The sequence below is a fragment of the Pseudonaja textilis genome, chromosome Z (assembly GCF_049901715.1).
Source record: "Pseudonaja textilis isolate UNSWEBS1 chromosome Z, rPseTex1.2, whole genome shotgun sequence".
Taxonomy (NCBI): domain Eukaryota; kingdom Metazoa; phylum Chordata; class Lepidosauria; order Squamata; family Elapidae; genus Pseudonaja; species Pseudonaja textilis.
The window spans coordinates 29,684,776-29,705,501 of record NC_142008.1 but is presented as its reverse complement, the minus strand read 5'-3'; the positions used below and the strand labels follow the sequence as shown (position 1 = coordinate 29,705,501).

At 36.0% G+C, this 20,726-nt stretch overlaps 1 protein-coding gene across 5 annotated transcripts in view; it reads right to left on the bottom strand.

Annotated features, from left to right (window-relative positions):
- The window catches only part of SDHAF3 (succinate dehydrogenase complex assembly factor 3), a 30,744-nt gene extending 14,415 nt beyond the window's left edge, over nt 1–16,329 (bottom strand). Inside the window, exons 1-4 of one of the 5 annotated variants that reach the window (XM_087918376.1) lie at nt 16,008–16,160; nt 14,992–15,077; nt 12,486–12,700; nt 11,400–11,633 (exon numbers count right to left, since the gene is read on the bottom strand). In XM_087918376.1, the coding sequence (XP_087774502.1) occupies nt 11,400–11,582 (183 nt within the window). In that variant the 5' untranslated portion in view covers nt 11,583–11,633; nt 12,486–12,700; nt 14,992–15,077; nt 16,008–16,160. Of the gene's footprint in view, nt 1–11,399; nt 11,634–12,485; nt 12,701–14,991; nt 15,078–16,007 lie in introns of all 5 variants that reach the window. The other 4 variants (XM_087918374.1, XM_087918375.1, XM_026706350.2 and 1 more) reach the window with 4 other exon arrangements.
- Nucleotides 16,330–20,726: the final 4,397 nt, after the last annotated feature.

Genomic DNA, 20,726 nt, shown 5'->3' with positions numbered 1-20,726 from the left:
CTGCCAGTCCCAGCTGGTCAGGCCAGGAAAGCATGTTGCAGACCCCAGTTAAACAACTTTGAGAGGTGGAGTCCTGGAAGAGAGCTTTCTCTGTCATTGTCCCCAACCTGTGGAATAATCTGCCCCTAGGGATGAGGAATATCTTCCATCTCCTGGCCTTCTAAAAAGGAGTCAAGCATGGCTCTGTGGCTTCATGTGAGGAGCCACACAGCCATGGATCTATCTGGTGCCCTGAAAAACCTCCCTTCACCTTTTAAATTAATTTTAATAGTGTTTTAGCATCCTTGCCTCTTTCTAACTTGTTAAATTTTTATACACTGTTTTATCTAAAGCCCAGAATCTATCTCAAAGGAAGGTGGTCAATTTAAATCTGTGAAAAATACATACCAGCAAAAATGCATACATATATACTCCTAGTTTCAAATCATAAACATACCAAATTGATTTATTGTTATAACATATATTAGCTAATAGCCAGCTATCTCCAATCTCATGCCTTCCAGATACTTTGGACTTAAAGCTCCCATATCCCATGTGCAGGATAAACTTGTTTTTTACTTGGATCATTGAGATTTCTTTTTCTTTTTCAGATTTAAATAAAGAAATACTTAAACAATATTTCTGAAATTTACTCCATTAACTAAGTGATTTGAAATATTGTAAAGATATTAAATTAAAAATGCATTTTCTTGAGCTGTATAAAATAATTAACATAGATTAATTTTAAAAACTAGACTTTCACACATTTGTTAAATAAAAATTATGATTTCATATATTATGCATATATCTAAAACTATTCATATAGGCATTCTTACGTCATTTAATTATTTTATTTAAAGAATTTTCAATTATAACATAGCAGTACATCATCTATTCTTATGTTATTCACTCATTTCAAAAATAACCACTGATTTTGATGTACGGTACATATTTTATTGTCAAACGTTTCAAAGATCCCAATTCATTAAAAGTAATATAAATAAAATATATTATAAAAAGTATTATCAATAATAATATGTAGGTATTTTAAACATTCTAACCTTATAGTTAACATACCAGAAATAGGAATATTTTTCTTAAGAAATATCATTGATATTTGAATGAAAAAAGGTGTACAGAAAAGGTTAAAATCAAAACTGTTAAAGTCTTCTCTACAGAACTGTAAGAAGAGATTCACATATGAACAGCGATTCACTTATGAACAGTTAAATTAACTATTGTACTGCTCAAGCGTATAACACAGCAATTCTCTCAGACTGATGCTTTGCAACTGGACCAGAGTAGATAAGGTTGAGAAAGATCAAACCTTGCCCTCTTATGCCTATGTAGAGATTTCCGCCTAATTCCCCACTTTACTTCTCTCCTGCTTGGCCAGTTTCTTACTGAGCCATCAACACCCATTACAATTTTCAAGATGAAGGAAATTATTTTAGAATGGTGGTCCCATTCTCTTACATTTTTATAGCTGTTTCATTCTACTTGCATATCCCAATTTAGAGATGGGGAGAAAGATTGCTTTATCTCTTGTCATTTCATATAAAATTTTGTTGGATGCATTTTGTGTGAAGTCTCAGTTGAACATACTCCAGAATCAATATTCTTAGTTATTTATATTCTAAATAACTTAAGAACATGATGCTGGTAAGAATGTAAAATTAACAAAAAGATGAATAAATGATGGATAAATAAGGATAAGACTTGCTAAATGGTTATTTAATAAAATTGAATGATGAATGATTCAAGATTGAGGAAAATAAATTCTTATTCATGCGAAAAACAGTTAAAAACAGATTCAGTACTGTACAAAACACAGTGGCTGATTCTATTTATTAATTCAAGTAATTCACATTATCTCTTAAAGCCTCCAGTATGTGAATACATACAATATGCTTATATCAAGAATGGCCTAGTTTATCTAAACCTAGTTTATCTATAATCAAAAGGCACTGCACCTTGATCATTAGAGTACCTTTCCTCAATTTGGTATCCTCTTATGTGTTTGAGCTATAATTCTCAGGAAAGTTCAGAGATTTTAAAAAATTCAACAGGTTCCCCCCAAAAGAAGCAAAATAATTAGTCCCTTATTCATTCTTATATAAAAGTATATAAGGAACTATGCAGTTAGAAAACTTGGCCTTTAAAAGAAATTCAGTTCCATTCTCTGCCATTTGCTATTTTTGAGTTGTTTCCATTAAGCAGTCTGTACAGTGAATAAACAAACAAAATTTAAAATCCCTAATGAATATGATGTGAGTAGAATGGCTAAGCCTTTATGTTTTATGTCAAGGAGCCCTGATTCAATTAGTGGACTTTCCATTTGAAAGGATAAGGTAATGGAAAAGATACACTACCTAGCATTTTATCAAGCCATTGACCTGCTAATAGGCAGTGTACTATGTTGATAATATTTAAGATACTTTTTCCAGTCAATACTCTAATATTTATTTCCTGCTTATATTCATGGGAGTCTTTAAACTATTTGGTGATGTCTGGTTTTTGTACCACTATAGCAATAAACAATTTTGTAATGAATCAGTTCACAAAGCCAGGCTAATGCATTTTACCATAAACCTTGTGACTACTTACTGCCTAAACAGAAACTAATCAAAAAAATTTTTTTCAAAAAGTCCTGAAGCAAGTATTTGGTGCCATCATGTGGGTCATTTCAGAAAATGCAACCTTATATTAAAAAGACAATAAAATTGCCATGAAATGCCAATGTTCATTCTGCAACTAGCAGATCCAACATGAACTGACAAAATGATTGGTTAGATTTTAGTGGCATGACTATTTTGACTGGAAGTAAAAATCCATTTTATTGTTCTGAAGTTGTTATGTGGAACAGTTTGCCTCCAGAAGTTGTAGATTTTCCAACACTGGAAGTTTTTAATATGAGATTGGATAACCATTTGTTTGAAATGGCAGGAGTCTGAAACCTTAAACACTCAAAGAACCATTTGGACTAGTTTCCCATAGAAAAATAACACCGGAAACCACAAAACCAGGATGGGCATGGCCAACTCGATGTCACTCACTCCCACCCATTCATTCACATGACCCCAGCCTGCCTACCCAGCCACAAAACCCTTCTCTCTCACTCTATGTCTCTCTCTCCCCTCTCTGTATCACTCTCCCCCCTCTCTGTATCTCTCTCCCTCTCTTCCCCCCCCCTCTGTATCGCTCTCTCTCTCCCTTCTCTCTCTCCCTTTCCTTATCTTATCCCCTCTCTCTTTCTCTCTTTCTGTATCTCTTTCCAAACCTTCTTCCCCCCTCTCTCTGTTCCCTCTCCCCTTTCTCAGAAAGCCATGGCTGGGAAGTCCTGGGATTGCAGTCACTGAGTGACGGAAACATTGGGGATTCTGGTTAACAACCGCTTCACTCAATGAATGATATTCTGGTCCAATTAGGTTTGTAAGCTGAGGACTATCTGCATCACTTTAGAAAAGTGAAGAATTTCACCTCAAACCACCCCAACTCTTCCTAAAATATCGATATGCAACTCCTGACCATCATAAGATTACCCCTCATTAGCTCCCTTCCCAAATTTGTTTTTACCATTATTCAACCAGGTACATTATATTTATGGTTGATATGACATATAAGCCAAGCCATTGTGGTTATTTAAAAAGCCATGATTCAGCAAAGAATTGTGTCATGAAGATAAAAAGACTCAAGCCAAATCAATGCCTGTAGGTAATATTAAGTAACAAGCATTATAGTCTTCCCAGGGTATTAAAGAAATCTTCCCCATTACCCATGAATTCTAAATCCTTATGTATTACAATGACCAAATCAATGTAGATAGTGTAGGGACAGATATATAGGGAGAATGAAATAAATTTATATAATAGCTGCATATCCATCTAAAATAGTACAATTGTACATTAAAAAAGAGATCCAACCTGTTCAGTCAGGTTGAGCCCTGGTTTCTCTCCATGATCCAGCTGTCTGCCAAGACATTTCACTATCATAACCTCTTAAAGAGAACCAAAGGGTCATTGTGAATAACAGCAACTGTTTAAATGTTTAACCATCCAGTGATTTCAACATTTCAATATTAATCAGAGTTTCAAAGAATCATCTGTAAATTCCACAAAGCATGCAAGAATCCTTTAAGATCTCTACCTCTTCAGACATCCAAAGCCAAACCCTATTTTGTAGTTACTTGTTTATGACAACTGACTTTTGTCAACCCTTGTCCTAATTAGAAAGATAAAGGTAAAGGTTCCCCTGTCCAATCTTGTCTGAGTATAGGGGGCAGTACTCATCTCCATTTCTTAGCCAAGGCAGCCATCATTGTCCAAAGATGCTTCTGTGGACATGAGGCCAGCATAACTAGATGCCAAGGCACACAGAATGCTATTACTTTCCCACCAAAATGGTACTTGTTTAACTAGTTACACTGACATGCTTTTGAACTGTTAAGTTTGTTGAACCTGGGGCAAGTAATGGAAGCTTATCCTGTCACACAGCACTCAGGTCTTGAACCCGGATGGTAGCTTTCTACTAACAAACTGAGCATCTTTAATCTTTGAGCTATTATAACTAACCTGTGTGGCCAGATCCGGAGACGCGACAAACTAGCTAGCAGGAAGCAGCAAGACGGCAGTGGACAAAGAGGTGGTGATCGCATGAGGTTGGAAGCTTTATTTGGATTACAATTTATTTGGATCACAATTGAGATAGATGATCATTTGAAAAAACAATCAAGAGGACTAAGAAAACCCAGGGTGAAAGGAGGGAGAGTGGAAATCAGCAGCAATGTTCTAACCTACCACCCCTAATGCTGGGACAATAGTGAAATTAATAGTGAAAATAAGAAAATAAAAGGAATCGCGACAGAAAATCGGAGTGCGGTGTGAGAGCCGAGAAGCTATTTTCAGAAGATTCCGTTTCTTTTTGACGGGTTGAAATGAATTTGTTAAAATTAAGTGAACTGAAAAAAAAATGATCTGACAAGAACCTAAATGGAAAGAAGAGTGACTGTGCAATTCTTAAAGATGGCCATTGAGAAATCTAAACTCTGGTAAAACGTTTCATTGTGAATGAAGAAACTTATGAACTTGTAACTGGAAAAATATTGTTTTGAACTACAAGAATGTTGGTATATATTTAATTAGCTTATTGTTATAATATAGATAGAGGGAACATTGTATCAGATAACTTATATAATCCTATTTACTGATTTACTTAATAGCTGATTACCCTAGTTTTCCTATTTTTCTTATATAGATCCTTTTCTTTGGTACCCTCATAATTCACAATTCTTATTTTAAGTATTGAAGTGCCGGTATAATTAAGAGTTATATATTGAAGATATCATATAGTAATGTGTTTGGATAACCCTAACTGATTTTGATAAAAGGAAGGTGGTAATTAATTGTCCTACTTAACCCTTTTCCCAGTGATTTATTGTGATGGAATAAAATTATTATAATATTTATTATAATACCATAGGTATTTTTTTCTCTAACATAGATTGCTAAGAGTTAAAAATTGATTAAGTGTATACTGATTGTGATGGAATTTGGTGAGTAGTTAGTCAAAGGTGATATTGTCTGATACGTGTCTGTACTGAAAAATAGTGGATGATATTGATTAGGAAAACTTCAGCATTAATAATTAAGAGACTCTGTTTATTACAAAATCATAGAATTGATGGTAATTTGGGATAGTATATACAGGATAATAGATGAACAGGCCAAAATTATAAAAAGATATGACAAGTATCACCACCACTAAGACAGGAAAAAAAATCTGTGCCAACGGTGGCACCAGCCAGTCCAGCAGTTTCAACCCAACAAACAATTGAAGGAATGTTGGCCCCCGAGAAATCGACTACCACAACCAGCGCCCAATCAGTGCAAACCTCCCTATTAGCAATCCAGAATACAATGCTAATGCTACAAGAATCTATGGCCAAAAATCACATTGAAAGTAAAGCAGACCGGGAACCAATAAAAACTGAACTGAAATCAGAAATAGGGGAAATGAAAACTGAAATCAGAAACCTGGATGAAAAAATAGGCTTGATCCAAGAAACTAAGAAAACTGAAGGAAAAAATCAAGATAATTGAACAACAATCCAAACAAAATGAAAAAAAGCTAGCACTTATGAACCATAAAATTACGATTCACAACAAGGCCTTAATCCACCTTGAGATGGTTAGAGCCACTTATTATTTGAGATTTTAGAACGTAGAGGAAACTAGAGAGGAGGACTTAACATCGGTAACAGCTAAACTTCTAGCAAATTTCCTTAAAAGAGATAAAGATGAGATGATAAATGAATTTGATGATATCTACAGAGTCTATACCAGTTATGCGAGACGGCACAGACTCCCTCAAGAGGTCCATATTAGATTTGCCAGAAGGAAAGCAAGAGATATTATTTACAAGATTTCTAGAGAAGAGACAATAAAATATAAAGATAAAGAAATAATAGTACTGAAACAATTACCAAGAAGAGTCCGGGAACAGAGGAAGAACTATTGATTCCGCGCTAATTCTTTGAACAAAAAAAAATTTTTTTTAGATGGATTACCCCGGAAGGTATTCTGACATCCTGGGACGAAAAAAGAGTGAAAACTGATAACCTAAATAATTCTTTGAACAGCTGGGTGGATCAGAGGAGGAAACAAGCAGCAGAGACGAATTGGAAATGCCAAGTCAAGAAGAAATACAACAAAGAACTAAAGAACAAGAGGAAAATCAAAACAAAAAAGATAGAGGTGAAAGATCCACCCGAGAAGAAACAGGAATCAAAACCAGAAGTCAAACAATAGCCAAAACCAACAAGAGGTAACATCTAAAATAAAAAAGAATGGGGAAAGGATTAACACTGATTTCTATAAATATTAATGGTTTAAACAATCCATCAAAAAGGAAAAAAGTACTTTTGAAACTTGAAAAGCTGAAATTGGGTATAATATGTCTTCAAGAGATTCATATCAAACCACAAGAACAGAAATATTTACAAAACAAAAAGTTAGGGAAACTATACACATCACTAGCAGAGGGAAAAAAAGAGGAGTAGCATTATATATCAAAGAAGAATTAGAATCAAAACTGATTTATAATGATAAGATTGGAAGAATATTAACTGTAGAGGTGGTTATATAACACAAAAAGATATTACTGCATAATTGGCGACTTTAATGCAATTTCTAACAATAAACAGAATTACGCCAGTGATCAAAAATATATATAAAAAAAGAAATACATTGCCTAAATGTTTTTTTTTTTATATGGCTGAGGAACTAGATTTAGTAGATGCATGGAGGAAATTAAATCCAGAAGTGTCCCAGTTTACCTTCTACTCCAATCCACATAAATTCTGGTCAAGGTTAGATATGGCATAGATGAATAATGATCTACTTAAAGATACAAAAAATATAGAAATATTAACCAATACTTGGGCAGATCATAATCCATTGCAAATAACTTGGAAAAACCAAACTTACAAAAAAGCTACATGGACACTTAACCCACAACTATTGAAAGAAAAAGGATACACTCAAAAATTAAGGAAGAATTAGAGATATTTTTTAGATTTAATAAAAAACAAGATACCTTGTTGCAAATTCTTTGGGACACAATGAAGGTGTACCTAAGGGGTATATCGATAGCCTATACAGCCAACAGAAATAAAGAAAAGTGGAAGAAACAAAACTTGTTAATAAAAAGATTAAAAGATTTAGAAGATAGATTAATGAAAGCCCCAGGGGACGAACAAATTAAAAATGACTTGATATTACTTAAACATGAATTGAATATATTAGACCAGGAAGATTTAATTAAGACAATGCTATACACAAACCAAAATTACTTTGAATATTCAAACAAACCCGGAAGATGGTTAGCGTATAAACTGAAAAAAGAAAACCAAAAAAGAATTATATACCAATAGCAAGATAATAATGGGATATTAGAGGCGGAATTGGAGAAAAGAAAACAGTTGCAAGAGACTATTTCGAGAATTTATATAACCAAGAAGAAATAGATGTAAACAAATTAGAGGAATATTTGAAAGAAAGCACATTACAGCCATTAACGGATAAAAGGGAGATATTAAATAAGGAAATAACTTTACATGAGTTAAAAGAAGCAATTAAAAGACAAAAAAGTAATAAAACTCCAGGCCCAGATAGGTTGCCAAGCGAATTATACAAAGAGATTGGAGAACTACTAGAAAATTTGTTCCTAGAGATTTGCAACGATGTATTATTAGAGGCAAGAGTCCCAGAATCATGGAAGGAGGCCCATATTACATTGATCCCTAAAGAGGGTGCAGATGCTACCCAGGTAAAAAATTACAGACCAATATCTCTTTTAAACACAGATTACAAATTTTTAATGAGTGTGATGGCAGAAAGGCTGAAGCTAATTCTTAATGAAAGAATTCATCCTGACCAGAATGGATTTCTTCCCATGAGACAGATTAGAAATAATACAAGAATGATAACTGATATATTAGAATACTATGAAACACACCCAGGAAGCCAAGTTGTTCTTGTCTTCCTGGATGTACAAAAGGCATTTGACAATCTAAACTGGGAATTTATGAAATGCCAGATAAACTTGATGAAATTCAGGGATAACTTCGCAAAGATGTTAGATTCAATTTATTTAACTCAGAAAGCAAGGCTAATGATAAATGGAGAATTTACCAATCCTTTTGAAATAAAAAGGGATGTCATGCAGGGATGCCTATTGTCGCCTATGCTTTTTATTACAATATTAGAAAAATTACTGGACAGAATTAGAATGAATGGGGAAATTAAAGGTACTAAGATTAAAAGACAAGAATATATATTACAGGCATTTGCTGATGATGTGGTCATTATTATAGAGGATCCAATAGAGTCAGGACCAATGTTATTAAAAGAAATTGATAAATTCAGTAAACTAGCTGGGTTGAAAATCAACAAGGAAAAAACCAAAATGTTAGTTAAAAATATAACAAATAATAAACAAAAAGAACTAGAAGAAATATTGGGACTACAAATTGTCAATAAGATTAAATATTTAGGTATATGGTTAAGACCCAAAACAATAACTTTGAAAGAAGACAATTATGTTAAATTATTACAACAAATAGGAAGAGATATGAAGCAAATTGCAGATTTCTTTATTAAGCAGAATTGCCACAATTAAAATGCATGTTCTACCCAAATTGCTCTATTTATTCCAAACGATCCCTATATTATTGGATAAATCATTTTTCAAAGAATTGGATAAAATTACTATGAAATTCATTTGGGCAGGCAAGAAGTCAAGAATTAAGAAAATTTATTTACAAGACAATAAAAGCAGAGGTGGCTTTGGTCTCCCTGCCTGGGAGACCTATTATAAAGCAGCAATGTTAATGTGGATAAAGGACTGGATTAAACTGGAAAACAAAAGGATTCTAACATTAGAAGGATACGGCTTACAAATAGGGTGACATGCCTTCTTGTGGAACCTGAATAGTAAAAATCACTCTTACTTTCAGAGACATACTTTATACAAATCTTTGATAAAAACCTGGTGTGATATTAGGAAAAACCATTATATGAAAGTTCCGTTATGGTAGTCAACAATGGAGGCAATGTTCCACCCTAATATAATGGACATCAGTAAAAAGCTCAAACATCACCAAATTTTAGACAAAGAAGGAAAGCTCAAATCAACCCAAGAATTAGAAAACCAAAAAATAATGACTGATCATTGGTCCTATTTCCAAATAGCAATAAGATATGAGAAAGATTTAAAAGAATTTGGAATAGAATCAAAAAGCACTAAATTTGATAAGATACTTTCGTGCCCAGATAAAAATATGATATCTAAATTATATAATTATCTATTGGAATATGAATTAGCTGAGGAAATTGTGAAAGGACCAATGATAGCGTGGGCAAGAAATTTCGGCCATAATATAGACTTAGAAGACTGGGAAGAAATCTGGCAGAGAAATCTTACAATAACTAAATCTGTGTCTTTTAAAGAGAACTTATATAAAATGATATATAGATGGCATCTTGCACCCTCCAGATTAGCAAAAATATACCCAACATCCAATCCAGCTTGTTGGAAATGCAAAGGGAATCATGGTACCTACTTCCATCTCTGGTGGACATGCCCAGTGGTCAAAATTTTTTGGATTAGAATTAAAACTTGGTTAGAAGAAATTGTCCAGGGTGGATTGGGATGGTAACCTAGATTGTATCTTCTGGGTATCATTAAGGAAGGTCATCCCTCCAAAGTAAAATATTTGATTATCCATATCCTAACAGCAGCATGTATTTCACTGTCTCAATTTTGGAAATTGCCTAATATACCACCAATACAATTTATTATTTAAAAAAATTGTGAATGTGCAGAAATGGAAAAACTCACATTAAAATTAAAAGGAAAAGAAGAGGTGGAATTTTACTCAATCTGGAATAAGTGGTATGATTGGCTAGAACGTAAAAAGAATGAAAAGGGGAATCAAGGGGGGAAAACAAATTTATGAAACAGATTATGACATATACAACAACAAACAGGAATTGTTAATGTTAGTCTTAGACTCCCTCGCTCTTTAAACAATCAATAGAAGGAATTCGTCGGTAAAAATAAATAAGTATAATCGAACAAAAATATTAATAACAGAACATTATGTTTGATAGAACACAAATAATAGAGAACCTATAGGAAGCAAGAAATAACTGCCACATAATATAAACTAGGAAATATTTAACTCACTGTCAAATGTATCATAGGAAAGCTTAATTAGTTTTAGCACAGAGATTATTGTGACATTTATCTGTATGAATCTTTGTCGTTTGAGTTTGTATATTTGTATATTTTAACTTGTTCTATTTAATAAAGTTTATTTGAAAATTTAAAAAAAACCTGAGCACCTTTAATCCTTGGGCTATTGCCCCCTTGTCCTAATTGTTAAAAAAAATGAAGCTGGTGCCCTGCAATATACATTATTTATGGAACAAGTAAAAAACATTCGACATTATTTTGATTTAGGATTACCAGAAAGACTGCACAGTAAGATAAAGTCCAAATTTTATTTGGATAAAGGGCCACATTTAAACTTAAGTAAAATATAAAAAGATGTACTAAAAGTCCAAATATCCAAAATAAATAAGGTGGTAAGCTTAGGATAAAAACTGCATCATCTGATTTCTTTTTATGTTAAATTTTCTTAAAATTATTTTAATTATTAAATACAAGTAGCATGTTTACTTGCTGAACACTTAACAATTTTCTACTGATGTCATATTAAGCATTTCAATTCAACAGCAACATTTTAAGGAGGTCAGGGGTAACTGGAAGAATTGCAGATGGCCTTTGGGGTGCAAATGATAAAGGCTCAGCATCAAAATTAAAGCAAGGTAACTCCAAGTAAAGAAGAAATCACTTGCCTCCCATTCCTGTAGGAAGTGCTGGGCCTCCTGAAGGCTGATGGATTTGTGTCGCCTGAATTCATCTTTCACATATTGATCTCCCAGTGCTTTCAGTTCCAGGGGCAATACACGATGAAGCTGAAGGATCTTTTTGTACAGTGTCCTTACTTGCGACACATGATGACATACACTGCCTGGCATAATGTTCAAGAAAGAGCACTGGATTATCTTCTACTAGCTTCAGTATTCGTTCTAGGGAAGCAAATTAAAATAAGTAAGACAGATAGATGCATTATGTAGCCACTTGGTTAAATACTATACAATGCTTGCAATGGGTGTAAAATAGATACACAAGGGGGAGAGGATATGTATGGGACTTTGAAAATGTTTTCCACACACAAAATCTCTGTAATCGATGCAAACAAAAAGAAGGGAATATTCAAAAAAACAGTATCACATTCAGCCTCCGAAACTTTTGAGTTTGGCCTCTCTATTTGCTGGAAATTTATCACTAAACTGTAATTCTTCAAGTGATGGGAAGGGAAAAAACCAGTGTGTGTGTGTGTGTGTGTGTGTGTGAATGTAATAATCAAATTATCATCTATTTTCATACAAATAAATAGGAAAATAAATTAAAACATAATAAGATAAGAAAAAGTTAAGATAATTAATATCAACACACTTTTCCTTGTTCATGCTATTTTCTCTTTCAGATCTATATGCTTCATTGCATCAAACATTTGTTGCAAATCTACCCGATACATTGTCTGCATATAAAAATATACATACATTCATGCATATAAAAATAAATATACATTCATGTAATGAATACTTCCCTAATTTCACCACAAACATTCTTCATATTTTTTAATCCATAAATGTCTTAAATAGTGAATAGAACATTACATTTTGTTGTTCTAGTCCCTACTGAACAATTCACTTAGCATTCCTTTATTCACAATGCATGCATGCTTTACTTTCATCATATACCACACTTACTATACTTAGAAACCATCCTATTGTATTTCATATTCATACAAAACATATAATCAGTCAAGTCCATGTACTTTATCATATGCATTCTCTAAATCAGTGGTCTACAACCTTTCTAGATCCATGGTCTGGCAGAAGGGCGGAGGTGATGTCAGTGGCGGAAGGTGGGGTTGGTTTTACATGCAACTTAAATCCCGTGCATGCGTTAATGAAGCTTCATGCGCTCGCCCGCAGTTTGCATGGCCCAATTCCCAATGGGCCTGAGACATACCCCTGCTTTAAATTATAAAACTTTTCTTCTCATGTTCTTATATTTCTTAGATTTCCTGCTAAGACAAAAGTCTAATCTATAAACTCCCTGTCTGGCATAAACTTGCACTACACTTCTCAAATTTTGCTTAATGTCAGCATAGAGGCAGTCTACTAAATATGACACATTGATCTAAAATGCAACATTGTTGGAAAGATACAGAAATGCTTTCCAAACTTAGGCCTTCTAGATGTATCAGAATTTTGTTGAGAATTTTCAGTCAGCATGATGGAAGATCTATATAAAGAAATGAAGATATATGTCTATTGTGCTGCAATGATACAAGGTTAAGAATTCAGTCGTGTTTGTACAGTTCTAGCAACATTCAAGATGCCCAAATTTGAATACTGGAGCTACCAGAGAAGTACAATCAGATGGCAATAGAGTGAAACATCAGCTAAGTTACTAGCTGTTGCTCAGTAAATTGGCCAATCTCATTCAGTTAGGGTGAATATGCTTTTGTATATCATGGTTAATGTTCCATTAACATTTTGAATGTTTACAGCTAGCATTTTCAAGTGAGAGAGTAGCTTGGATTGTTACAGATACTATTATATTACTGAGGTTTAAAACAACTAAGTTTTGGTGTGAAGTACGACAACATTTAAAATAGTATTTTAGTTTTACTATGTATCTACTATTAAGCTCTATTCATGAGGATCAACTCTGAGTTAGAGAATAATTAAAGGAATCCTTAGGGACCCTAAATGTCAATAAAGCATTTCTCTGCTGAATTAGGACATCAAACTGAGGGGGAGGGGGAGGAGAAGGAAGGGGAGGAGGAGGAGGAGAAATAATATATGTTGAACATATAAGATCAGATATTACCATTAACAGTATCTAGAGTAGCCATAGGATTGTATTCAATAATTTTTTGAACGATTAAAAAATTATGTTTTGCATTAGGAACACGTATACTACTTTCATGACTGTTCATATTAGAATAGCTTAGTACAACGATTCCCAAATTATAACCTGCAACACTTCTGGTATAAGATAAGACATTTTTATTTCTCTGTTTTCCATTTTTCTCCTTTCTTTTCTTTTCCTTTTTATTATTAACTTTAATGATTTATTAAATTTATTTCCCACCCATTTTGCTGTGGGGCTACTAAGGGCAGCTTACAACAATAAGGGGAATAAATGATAAAAAAAATGTAGACATCGCAATAGCAAAGGAATACAGAAATGCAAATAAACAATGGAAACATAGTTAATATGATTTTTTTCAAAAAGTTTAATTTATTTTGGTATTTTGTCTATATTTTGTATTTTTCTAAAATAAAATAATTTTTACAGTTTAACTTAAAAGTGGGCTAACGAAGAGAACTTCCAGATCAGATCTCATTGACTACACTGCACTGGATGGAATTCTTATGAGTGTTTTGATCTTATAGTTTCTTTGGTTTTCCAAATTCTTCCAACCTTTCTAATCAGTTAAAAAAAAGACAGAACTTGGGAGTACTGTTCATCTAGAAAAGGGATATCAAACTCAATTTTATTGAGGGCCGCATCATGGTTGTGTTTGATCTTGGGGGGACAGGGTAGGTGTGGCTGGGGTAAGCATGTCCAATTCGATGTCACTTGTGTTGGGGGTACCCATGGTGACCCGAGCACTCTACCAGGTAAACGGGCTCCCAAGCTCTGTTTTTGGCTGTGATGGCTTCCTGCAGTCCTCTGCCAGCAAAAATAGAGCTTGCACACGGCCATCCCAAGCTCTGTTTTCACTGGCAGAGGGTTGCAGCAGGCCATCGCAGTCAAAAAGAGAGTTCAGGAGCCTGTTTTCACCGGCAGACGCAACGTGGGCTGATCCTTCACTGTTTCCAGGGTGATCCTGCAGGCCAGATCTAAGCACCCCGCAGGCTGGATCTGGCTCCCAGGCCTTGAGTTTGACATCTCCTGATCTAGAAGCATTCCTTTATACACTGAAGTACAAACAGTCCTCCTCTTATGACCACAATTGATCCTAAAATTTCTGTTGCTAAGTAAAGCAGTTGTTGAGTTTTGCCCCACTTTATAACCTTTTCGCACTGTTATTAAGAGAATCACTGTGGTGGGTAGGTTAATTATGCAGTCATTAAGCAAATAGATCCTGGCTTTCCCTGTTGCCTTTGCTTGTCAGAAGCTAGCTGGGAAGATTACAAATGATGATCACATGATCCCAGAAGAGTGCAACTGTCATAAACACATACCAGTTGCCAAGTGTGATCACGTTATCATGAGGAGAAAGCCAGTAATGTCACTTTTTTCAGTGCTGTTATAACTTTGAATGGTCACTAAACAAATGGTTGTTAAGTCAAGGATTACCTGTAAACTATTATTTCTAGTTCTTGAATAAACTGGCTGAGAGCATACAACATCCTAATCACCATTCCCAATGGCTGGGTTTACTCCTACAGTAACCAAGGAAAGCACAGTATGACTTCATGGATAATATGACTCAGGCCAACAGTGAAGTATTTGGTATCTGCAAGTTGCATTGATCTCATTGATATTCATATCTGAACTGAAATGAGTAATCTATGTACGGTGGCCAGAGTTTCATAGCCCTTTCTCTCTCATACACACAAATACACATATACAGATACATACACATCCATCTATCCATTCATCCCATCCATTCATCTATCCATTCACACATATGCATAAATATTGATGGGGAAGATTCCTGAGAGTTCTGGACAGCCAAAAAAATAAACAAATGGATCATAGAACAAATCAATCCAGAATTCTCATCCCAGGAGCAAATGCTCAGAAACAGGTTATTTTACAAATAATAGGAAGACCCAGCTCTTTGGAAAAGACCCCAATGCTGTGAAAAGTAGAAACAGGAAAAAAACGATCAACAGCAAGGTGGATGGATTCAGTTACAATGGTGAGGGGTGCACCATTGGGAAACTTGAAAGAACATGTTAGGGACACATTGGCATGGAGAAAATCAATCTATTTGGTCACTAGGACTATAAATCTACTTGGTGGCACATAATCACATATAGACACAGAATCACACACAAATACACAGAAAGAGAGAGCGAGTATCTACCTATCTCTACCTACCTACCTACCCCTAACTGCATCTACCTATGTATCTGTGTACCTGTGTCTGTCTGTCTACCTATGTCTATATCTACCGATCTATATCTATCGATCTATGTCTTTCTATATCTATTTTCCTATCTACCTACCCACCTAACTAGATGTGTCTATCTCTTTATCTAACGATCTATGTCTGTCTATCTACCTATATACCTATGTGTGTGTGTTTATCTATCTACGTACCTACCTATGTCTCTCTCTCTCTCTCCCTCTCTCTCCCTACCTACCTATCTGTCTATCACCTCGCTATTGCGGAACGCGTGTCCCCAAGGCCTCATCGGCCCCATCAAACTCTGTCCGGCGAGGTTCACTGCTCGTTGCCCAGGCGACAGGGGGAGGGGGAGGGTTCTACAGAGAGCCGCGCTGCTCTACCTGACGTTGCGACCGAAAAAATGCCACGCTACTCCCGGAGCGTCCCCTAGTCTCCGCCCGGTTAAAGTGGGAGGGGTTGTTCAGAATGGAGGAGACGGTGGCCGCCAGGCAACAAATCGCGGAACGCTGGACATCGGCGGGTTTAGTCCGGAGCACCGGAAGACCGCACCGCGCTGCGGCCTAAGCTGGTCTCTCCTTCCTTTGGGGCTCCGTGCTTGGGAAAACAAGTAGATGGGCGAGGCTATTTCTCCGGGTTAGCGGCTCGTCCTCGCGAAAAAGCTAAGCCTGCTAAGCTGCGGAGGGGAAACGCGCGTTTCCTTATTCGCCCAAGAGGGCAAGGGTCCGCCCACCGTCTCTTGGCCCCGGGTCCACGTCCTCCGATATGCCTTCCCTTCAAGGCCTTGAGAAAACCTACACCGCGTGAGCGTGACACACGCACTCTTACACGCGGGGTTGTTAGCTCAGACCTCTGTTAAGCTCTCAGAATAGATGGTAACGCCATGGAAAAGTTAAACTCCGTGTTAAAGGCCAAAGATTGTTTGGAGGAGCATCTCTGCGCCTGCATCCCAACCCTCAAGTGATGGGGCAATATCTGTGACCAAAGAGCCAGGCCCCGCAGAGGAGATGAGCAAATACTCACCTGGAAGCTGGTGGGGGGCAAATGGGTGGGGTGTCAATAAAAGGCTGGTCAAGAAAGGCTCCCAATCCTTGTCACGATAAAAGACTTTCCTTTTAAAATCATTTTATAATCTGGGCCATATAATGTTCATGTTTTAGTTTTGACTTTAGATTATTCTTGTCTGCAACAAAATTGTGCTTATTGGCCTGTCAAAGTTATGGCTAGAAAGGCATAAGAGCCCTCCTGTCGGGTATCAAAAATTACTTGATCCCATCATTTCGTAAATGGTATTCTCTGCTTTTCCTTCGTCCTTTGAAAAAGTGTTATCTTTTACAGTCTTAAAATTCTTGGTGTTTCCTGTCACTCCAGCACCGCAGTATTCTTGGAATGGAATTGAAAGTGGAGGAGGAGGGAGGGAGAAGGAGAAAAAGGACTTTTACCAGTTTTGTCAGGTAGATGGATTGCACAAAATGAATTGGATAAAAGATAAAAATCAAAAGGTGGAGATATGTTTGGAAAAATGGAAACAGGCAAATAATTAGGATACACTGCATAGGTTTAATACTGATGAAATAAAATATTGAAAATGTATTATGTGTCACATATATGGTTTGCTTTATACCACTGACTTTAACATTTTATTTAATTATAATCTAGCTATTTAGATAATATCAGACACTAAGGGTGGTGTGTTTAATGAAAATGCAGTGTTTTGTGAGCAATCTAAGGGTAAACATTAAAGTCTAACCTAACATTGCCTTTTCAGTGGGTTAGGTTCCTCTCTTTTTTTTTTAGTATTTATCGTTTTTATTTTTATTATATAAAATACAAAAAAGAAAAGAAAAAAGTGGGAAAGTAAGAGAGGGAAACGGGAAAGGGGATGTGAGATACAAAGGGAAAGAGAAAGAAAAAAAAGGTGGCATTGACTTCCAACTCCTCGTAGCACAGTACAAGATAAACACACTCCAATCTCAACTTTTTGCTTTAGTGGGTTAGGTTCCTTTCTTGAAGCAAATACTATTAGAACTCAGACTCGATTCATACAGATATTTATCTTTTCCATTTTTGAAATATTTGATAGTGATGGTTGTTTTTTTCTTAGCTACATTTAGCGATAGCAGTTACAGAGGTGGTATTCAACAGGTTCTGACCAGTTCTGGAGAACTGATCAGTAGTTCGATGAACTGGTAGTGGAAATTTTGAGTAGTTTGGAATACCACCTCTGACTGGCCCTGCCCCCATCTATTCTCTGCCTCTCAAGTCCCAGCTAATCAGCTGGATCTTCTTTCGTTGCCCTGCACAGGAGAACAGAGCTGAAAAGCAGTGGGGTGGGGAGGGAATGTGGATTTTACAGTATCAGCTTTGTTCAGGTATTTTCCCACGTCATTATAGTTGTGCTTTTGAAGTTGTAGCAATATTTCAGCAGAATCTCATCTGCCATCATCAGGCTTCTGTTCGTCTGTGAGCCAGACTTTCACAGCCATTTCTATTTTAAATTTGGTGCTAGCCTGCTGCTGTTCCAGAATGGTTTTTTCTTCATCCTGATTGGTTGGGAGTCTTGGTCTGTGTTTATTGGTCTTGGAGTTTGCTGTATTCTGCTTGATTGGTATTTCTAATATCTTCTGTCTGTTTTGTAGCTTTTTTTTTTGTCTTGATTGGCTGGCAACATTGTGTTTCCTGTATTGGAGGCATTTAGTACGGCTTGGCTCCGAGTAAACGGACAGCTATCATTTATTAGGAAGCTAGGTTTCATCTGGGTGCCTGGTTGGGGTGTGTTTGAGCTGGAGGTATCAGGGGGAGTCTGTTTGTGCCCAGGTGTTTGCCTGGCTTGTGGTGTGGAGATTTTTTTGTTTGTGAGTGCAGGCTTCCAGATAATTGACAGTCTGGAGGAGTCATCTCTTCTATTCATGCTTTCAGGTTTTTTTTCAATCTCTATGGCTTCTCTGATAATTCTGTAGCTGGGGTTTTCTATAGTGGCTAGGGTTTTGGTGCCATTGAAGTCGATGCTATGACCTGTTGCTTTCATGTGTTCGACTAGTGAGGAACTGTGTTCCAGCTTTTTTACTGCATTTTTGTGTTCATCCAGGTGGGTACTTATTCTTCTATTGGTCTGTCCAATGTATGTGGCCAGGCATGATGCACAGGGGACTTCATATATGCCTTGGTTTTCCAGGTCTGTTTTATCTTTGGGGTTTCTTAGGATGGCTGCTATTTTTCTGTCTGTTTTGAAGGCAGTCTAGATGTGATGCCTGTGTAGTATCTTACTGATTTTGTCTGTAGTACCTCTTATGTAGGGCAGGACAGCTGTTCCATAGGTCTGTTCATCTTCTAGGTCTCCATTATGTCTCTGTGTTTTTGTGGATCAAGCCAGTGATTTTGCTTTTGTGGAAGCCATTGGCTGTCAGTACTTTAGTCAGGGTGCATAGTGCAGTCTTTATGTGTGTCTTGTCTGCCAGGCGTTTGGTTCTGGCAATTAGTGTTTTGGCCACAGTTTATCTGTGCTGGGTGGTGGTGGGATTGGGCATAGAGGTAGCGGTTGGTGTGTGTTTTCTTCTGGTATATGGTGTGTCCTAGTGTGCCATCTGTTTTTTTGTAGATTAGTACATCTAGGAACAGTAGTTTACTGTCTATTTACTCAGAGTCAAGCCGCACTAAATGCCTCCAATACAGGAAACACAATGTTGCCAGCCAATCAAGACAAAAAAAGCCACAAAAGAGACAGAAGATATTAGAAACACCAATCAAGCAGAACACAGCAAACTCCAAGACCAATAAACACAGACCAAGACTCCCAACCAATCAGGATGCAGAAAAAACCATTCTGGCACAGTGAGGCTAGCACCAAATTTAAAACAGAAACGGCTGTGAAAATCTAACTTACAGACGAACACTATACAGAAGCTTGATGATGGCAGATTAGATTCTGCCAAAACGTTGCGACAACTTTAAAAGCACAACTATAATGACGTGAAATATATATATATGTGTGTGTGTGTATGTGTATGTGTATATGTATATGCATATGTATGTGTATATGTACATATGCATATACATACATACATACATATATATATGTATGTATGTATGTATGTATATGTATATATGGTGTATATATGTAATGTTTAATCTGATCACTGTCCAGGTTAGTATTATCTTTCTATGTCCCACCAGAATTAAGCCTGAAACACATGAGAGTTTATGGCAAAAGTGAATTATACAATGTAGCCACTTGGGGGCAGGAGAATACCTTCTCCCAGCTTTGTCAAACCTAAACAAAGAACATTTTTAGAGCCATTCTACTGTTTTTAAAACGGTACTTGATTTTATGAAGCAATTATCTCACTTGTTCTCTGTTTCTTATTGTACAGCTGCTAGAAAACATATATACATACATGGTAGAAAATTTCAGAACTCACTCTTTGGGAAATTACTGTCTTCCCAGGATGAAGAATGGTGGTGCTGTTAGGATGCTAGGGAATATTACAAAATGCTGGTACTGCATTTCCATACATCTGATACTTCTGTATTTACATTTTGTTTATTTCTTTTTTGGGATAGGTGGAAAGCTGGACCTGATCTATTTTTGATCATCACATTGCTGCTATAGAGCTCTTGGTTTCTGGTCAGCTCCCATATATAGCCCTGACTTGACCTCTGTGGTTTTAAATACTTTTTGAGTCATTTCTTTACCAACTCACACATATTTTGAGAGTCAGCAAGCCTAAGTATAATGCTGAAAATCAGATGATTGAAATAAAATATATTCAGTTTTTTTCTCAGCATATGTTTTGTTATTTATTTATTTATTTCTCTTGATTTTTTTTTTTTGTGGGTTTACATTCTACCTTTCCTCCAGGAGTTCAATATGGCATACTTAATACATTTTCTGAGAAATTAATCCTAAATTTACATAGTAATTCGTCATCCTATGCCAAAAATTACGTTTCTAAGCCTT